The sequence below is a fragment of the Anopheles nili genome, chromosome 2, assembly GCF_943737925.1.
Source record: "Anopheles nili chromosome 2, idAnoNiliSN_F5_01, whole genome shotgun sequence".
Lineage (NCBI taxonomy): Eukaryota > Metazoa > Arthropoda > Insecta > Diptera > Culicidae > Anopheles > Anopheles nili.
Genome location: NC_071291.1, coordinates 17,459,473 through 17,466,112, shown reverse-complemented (window position 1 = coordinate 17,466,112; position 6,640 = coordinate 17,459,473). Strand labels below are relative to the sequence as shown.

The 6,640-nt window shown below is 45.2% G+C and overlaps 2 protein-coding genes across 2 annotated transcripts; one reads left to right on the top strand and one right to left on the bottom strand.

Moving 5' to 3' along the window:
• Positions 1-1,138: 1,138 nt before the first annotated feature.
• On the bottom strand, positions 1,139-1,855 carry LOC128732121 (NADH dehydrogenase [ubiquinone] 1 beta subcomplex subunit 2, mitochondrial-like). Its single transcript, XM_053825288.1, has 3 exons — positions 1,684-1,855; positions 1,393-1,516; positions 1,139-1,302 (listed from the first exon to the last, which is right to left on the bottom strand). Exons 1-3 carry the CDS (start codon positions 1,791-1,793, stop codon positions 1,228-1,230), a joined length of 309 nt encoding a protein of 102 aa, XP_053681263.1. The 5' UTR covers positions 1,794-1,855; the 3' UTR covers positions 1,139-1,227.
• Positions 1,856-2,873: 1,018 nt separating this feature from the next.
• Positions 2,874-3,150, top strand: LOC128720532 (uncharacterized). Its single transcript, XM_053814205.1, has 2 exons — positions 2,874-2,893; positions 2,969-3,150. The coding sequence occupies exon 2, from the start codon at positions 2,971-2,973 to the stop codon at positions 3,148-3,150; it is 180 nt and encodes a 59-aa protein (XP_053670180.1). The 5' UTR covers positions 2,874-2,893; positions 2,969-2,970.
• Positions 3,151-6,640: the final 3,490 nt, after the last annotated feature.

The window sequence follows — 6,640 nt, the reverse complement described above, 5'->3', positions numbered from 1 at the left end:
GTATTGCATAATCTTCGCATAATAATCCGTTGCTATCAATTATGGAGCTTTTTATTTAGCTGTAAAGCCTTTTTCCAAATTATAAGGATCAAAATTAAAAAATTCCGATTAATAACTAATTTATTTATTAACCCCGGAAATTGCAGATACAATGGACCATAAGCATTCGTGTGAATGTTTTGTTTAAAATATTCAGACGTTGATTTCATCTATTTTTCATCAGAATATATTGTACAAACATTTCAATATTATGATAGATAGGCTCGAAAATCCGATGCAGATGTTATGAGCATAAAATGAAATAAAACGGAGACATGCGCTTTAAACTGAGCAACAGTTGTCGGCGCTCATCTGAAAAACAACGCGCATCGTGCGGCGACAAAGCGCAAAACAGTCGCAAAGTACTAAGGAACATGCAAAGAGCTACCAAAAATATAAAGGAGGAAAAAAAATCTGGTCGTGAAATTTTGTCTCGAAAAAGTAAATTTTTACGTTAGTACCAGGAGAGCATACTAGTCAGGAGTTAAAATTTTTCTCCCGAAAAAACTGTGCTACAAAAAATTCGCCGTATAACAGTTGAAATATTTCAAGAGCTAGTGGTGAAATATTTCATGAAATTATTTAGCGCCATCTATGATCGAATAGATGAACCACATTTAGCGCGTATTTAGCGCCATCTATATGTTAACTTTGTAAACATTATTTTTTAAGCGTTTCGTGATAGTGAAGCGTTTCGGGATTTTTAGCGTTTTTGTTTTGGAAAAATGTCTCCTCCTAGCTGGTATGCTCTCCTGTTACTTCTGCGAAAAATTTTCGTTTTACCCGCATAGTAAGTGACCAGTTTTTACTCTTCTGTTTTGACTCGAATAACATGTTTTGCTTTTAATCAGCATGTTGTTTTCCAGTGCAGGTGCATGGAGATATGTTAATTCAACTTTTCTGAGCGTAATGAAAAATACTTTTGCTAATATTTATTAACTCGTTATAATCGTTTTGAGATTCGTTTCATTATCCAAATATGTACCTTAACGAGTTGTTGCGGAAGAAATCGAAACTAAAACACTGGCCAACGATGAGAATACATAAACACCGATGGGCGTTCTTTCAATAGACATAACATTCACATCCAACCTTGGTTTTTCCTACAGTCGCCGCTGTTTTATTTACAACCGATTCTCTTAAAAGGTCTAAAGCACAGGTTAGAGCACGGATTTGCTGGCAGTAAGCTTACTCCTCCAAATCCTCCGGGATGCCCAGCTCGGAATTGGTCCACTGCGACGGATCAGGATAATCGAACTCGCCCTGAAATGATGAAATAAACACTCGATCATACGTCCACGCAGGCCTCGGGCAGCAGTATCCTGAGCATGATGTTTGCTCTATTACACTCACCGTGATGTGTTCGTACTCGTGGAAAAGATGCCACAGGACCCACCACCACATGAATCCTCCGGCAGCCTGTGCACCGACCCGAGCTAGTAGCTCCGGTTTCGGACCGTTCACTCGATAGGACCAGCTGATCATTTCCAACACCATCCAGGCAGCACCAACCGGAACCAATCGGTATAACGACCGCACGTTCGATAGTGGCCATTGCAGCGAATTACCGGCAATCGGAAACGACAAAACAAACCAATTACATAATGAAACGCTCCGGATTTACCACCGGGCAGGCAAACTCACTCGTGTCCATGGCGAACGATCTGGTTGCGCAAGGCGGTCGAGTTGGCAGCTTTCCCGACGATGCCGCGCTGTAGCAATCGTCCAACCAACAACGCTCGGGAGCCCAACATTTTCCTGCGATTATTCCCTCACGCAGAAAACGCACAGTTTTTCCTTGCTAGCTTGGCCAAGAAGTACAAAAACAAATCGTGTGACGGCACACTGGCAGTTGCATGAAAACAAAGCTGTCAGCTGTGGAAGAAAACGCTTCGAGTTTATATTGCACAGTCAAAAGGTGTAACTAAACATTATGCTACGACAGCGTCGTTCGGCGTAAAACTGGTTAAAAATTAGACAATATCCTAATATAGCAATAACGGTGAGTATAACAATTTACATACATTTTTCTGCATTATATGAATGGAATAGAAATAAAGAGTTCAAGACTAATGCAATGCTATTTACCAGTTCTGATCAAACAGCTCGTGGAATGTCTCTTTTCGTAGCCATGAAAAATGTTATAGCTTCTTTTAGTTCTCTTAGAATAAAATGTGTTACGAATACCCATCAAAAGCATTTAATTTTTATCAATTTTTTTAATACAGGTAATCAATTCGGCCTCTGAAATTGAGCCTTCATTTCAAACCCTCTTGCTAGTACGTCTACTCAAATACAGATGGCGCTAAAACAAATTTTACATATTTTCAAATCGTTCACGCAGTTTTGTTAAACATTTATTTGTTTTTACATACATTATGCATTCTACATTCAATAGCAAATGCATTATATAATCATAATCTCAATGCAATCAATAGCAACAGGGTGGCGAGCAGTTCTGGCATGCCCTAGATTTCATAACCCTTCACCGGTAGAGCAAATTGGAAAACATTTGGTTGCATCTATTTGGCTATGCTTTCTTCACCTCATTATCGGTGTGAACCATAGCCCCACCGAGTGCTTATCAATGGGTCAAGAGCAGCTGACAAAAAAAACCCAACAAATCTGCCCCGTATACGAATCAACCTGTGATAATGCCACGAAAGACAGAGGAGCAAAAAAAAAGAAACAAACAGACAAAATCAAATGTTTACGCACAATTTTGGTTGTTTTTGAACCGAATTTCGTTCAGACTATAAAAGCATCGACTATCTCCGCAAGCTGTACAGTCAAAGTTTGGTGCTTCAAAATTTCCTGACCGACAGACACTTAGAAGAAACCCAATCTAAATCAAGTAAGTCCTCGTGGATAGGTGGCCATTGTTTGGCGGCTTCTTTTCATTGTTGATATCGTTTCTGCGCCTGTTTAGCAATGAAATTCCTGTGGTTCATCACCTTCCTGCTCGCGCTCGTTGGCATGATCGCTGGGGATGCCTGCCCGAAGGGATTCAAATCGCAGAACAACAAGTGCGTCACGCAGCGCCCGGTGCACGGCGAATGCCCGAAAGGCTCAAACTACAACGCCAAGCTCAACTTGTGCGTGCATAACTAGCCAATAAAGTGATCAATGGTTTGACTTCTAACCGGGATAATTGTGTCGATTTGTGACGAAAGAATGCCCGAGACACGCTGTATGAAGCTACAAAAGTGAGGTTAGTACCCGGGCGTCGTCACAAAACGTCCCATCCGGCCTCCATTACGCATCAAACCACATTTCGTTACGAGTGAAAAGCGCAACGCAGCCCCTACTTTCGGATCGTGCCCTTGGAATTACACCGAAACACTAAACCAGTCGAGCTAAGATTTACTTGAGAGGCGAGTTACTTTATTCGACCGCAAAACTCCCACCACATTACCCTCCATGGACTACCACAACTTGATGTTCAACTTGCTTCGATTCGATTTTAGTGCGTTTGTAAACGCAATACCCGTTAACAGGTATTTGATTAATCGGACAGTACACTCGGGTGACCGGCAACCCGTAGACGACGGCCCCAAGCAGCACGAGCAGCCACAGAAACTTCATCTTTTCCGACGTTAAGTGGTGTTCAAATGTACAGCAGCAGCAGCAGCAGCAGGAGCAACAGGATCACTGAATCAGGACGATCAAGAGCCTCTAAAGCGATGAGTGGTGCTTACCGATTGATGCATTCGAGAGGCATTTTGCATAGGTTTTATACTATTTAGTGCGTCTAATCGCGATCACTTTATCGCACTGCGTTCGGATGTTACACTCACGGAAGCGGTCACTGCTGTTTAAACGACCGGTGAAGATGCATGATCGAGTTTCATTGGAAAACATTTGTTTTCATAACGTTGATGCTCGCTATTGGCCTTACCGGATGCTTTCTCAGAAAATCAACTAAGGCAGCATCTGTGTTTTGTCTCAACATCAATGTGATAGCAGAGTCTGTCAGAACGGCTTCATGCTACGATTGTCAGCAAAAGAAAAAAAAAAGCTCCCGTTCGGATGGCTCACAAAAGCAAAACCACGTGAGAGGTTGGGACGAGTTTGGGATGAGTTATTTTATTCCGTCGTCAAACGCTCACCACATCCTAGTTGGCGATGCACAGGTTGGTGTTAAGGTCGTACTTGGAATCCGCTGGACAGGTGCCATGGTGGGGTCGTTGAGCCACACATTGCCCGTCCTTTGGTTGGAAATCTCTCGGACAGGCCAGATCACCGTACGCCGTTCCACAGACGAGCGCCACCAGCAGCATGAGCAGCCACAGAAATTTCATCCTTCCCAGGCGTTCGATGACGTTCAAATTCCCAGCAGCAGAAGCAGCAAAAAAACGACAGGACTACGGCCCACGAATAGCCTAGAACGCGATGACTGGAGCTTACCGTTTGGTGCATCCGTGGGGCAATTTGCATCGGTTTTATACTCCAAATCGAGGCTAATCGCGAGTACCTTATCGCGCTGGGCTGCGCTGCTCAAGCCACCCCCTTATGCCGGCATATCCGGTTGTCGCCGGTTAGAAAGCCCGTGAACGGGTTAGACGATGCACCGAACGACCGGCTTTCGGGCGAGTAATTGTAATCATAATTTCGATGCGCAATTAATAATCCCCAGCTAATGCAGGCCCGCACGCAGCGACCCTCGCGAGTGTATCCCGAATAATGGGGCCGATAACGAGGGGCTAATCCATGACCAGTTTTCCCAGGATTTCCACGAGTTCCACGCTGCGGGGTGCAGTTTGTAAATCTGATTTAAACAATTTCTCCCCCTCGCGTGTTGCAGTGGGTGGTGGGTGGGGCAAAATTTCGGGGCTAATATTCTCGTATGCAAATCGATGCAAGCCGGATTCCGCTTTGGCTGGTTTTTTTTTTCGTCACGCATTTTCGATCGTTTTAATCATGGTTTTCGTCTACCCCGCCGTAATCAATTGGAAACTAATTTATGCCTCCCTCCCCCACCCTTTTCCCTTGCGAAGGGGGGGAGGGATGAGCGCGGAAAAAGGCACTGACGATGACGGTGATGATCGTTCCGGTGCGGTCGATGGTAGATAAATGGCGGCACGTACGGTCGCCGACGAAACGCCGGTACCGCCGGGTCGGATTAACTAAACCCAAATGAATAATGCAATTCCGAACCCAGCGTTGAGCGAGGCCGTGGGGTTATTTGCGATGATAGTTGATCGCACTGCACGTGCCCGTATGTGTGCGTGTATGTGCGTGTGTGTGTGCATTTCAAAAAGCATTTCTGCGATGAAATTTTAACCCGATCCATTTTATTGGACTGTAAAACGATTAATTTTATGAGACCGAAAGCGGAAAAACAATTTCCTCGTTGCCCTACCCGACCAACCGTTCCGTTCCGGGCCCTTTTCCTACCGGGAACGATTACCATCGCAATAACCCCGCAGCATAATGGGCGCCTCCCACTGCCACCGATCTACGGGTGAGAGTTTTCCGAACGATGCCAGCAGTTCCGGATCCGTGTTTTCGATTACTTCACAGGGTATCGTTCGGTGTTTGACTTTTGGCACCGCTCGCATCAGCTCGCAGGGTTCCCGTTCTGGCGTTGCGTTATTGGAAGTCGATTGCTCCCCAATCTTGGGATTGACGGTCGTCGTTTAGTCCTTGTTAAACTAGGTCACGCCTTAACCGGGCCAGCCACTGGTTTCCTGCAAGCATAAAGACACTTTACATCCTATGTGGAGTTAAGGCGCTTCCAAGCACGATGAAGCACTTGCTGTTCTCTTGTTCATCACTGTACGATTGACACCGGGTGTCCGAGAAGCATCCTTCAATGCCCATTACTCGCTTGTTATCAGCTGACGCGGGGTTGGGACCCCACACTGTGGGACGTGTGAGTTCACCGATCGTGGTGCTTTTTGTTTGAATTTCTTGACGTCTAACGGGGATGATTGTGTCGATTTGTAATGAAAGAATGCCTGCGGCACACTGCAAAGGTCTCATCCGGGCTCCATTACGCATCAAACCACATTTCGTTACGAGTGAAAAGCGCAACGCAGCCGCTACTTTCGGATCGTGTCTTTGGAATTACACCGAAACGCTATACCAGTCGAGTTGAGGTTTCCTTGAGAGACGATTTCCTTTATTCGATCGCAAAATTCCCACCACATTACCCTCCTTTGACTACCACAGTGTGTTGTTGAGTTTTCTTGTAGGATGAAGTGCGTCTGTATACGCAATGCCCGTTAACAGGTATATAATTAAGCGGACAGTATAGTTGCTGTGCCATCCCACAGACGACGGCCCCAAGCAGCACGAGCAGCCACAGAAACTTCATCCTTGCCGACGTTAAGTGGTGTTCAAATGTACAGCAGCAGCAGCAGGAGCAACAGGATCACTGAATCAGGACGATCAAGAGCCTCTAAAGCGATGAGTGGTGCTTACCGATTGATGCATTCGAGAGACATTTTGCATCGGTTTTATACTATTTAGTGCGTCTAATCACGATCACTTTATCGCACTGCACTACTCAAGCCATCCCGTTATGCCAACGTATCTGTTTGTGGCCGGCTAGATGTCCCTGAAGGAGTTGCATCGTACAAGGCTTTCGGGGAGAGTT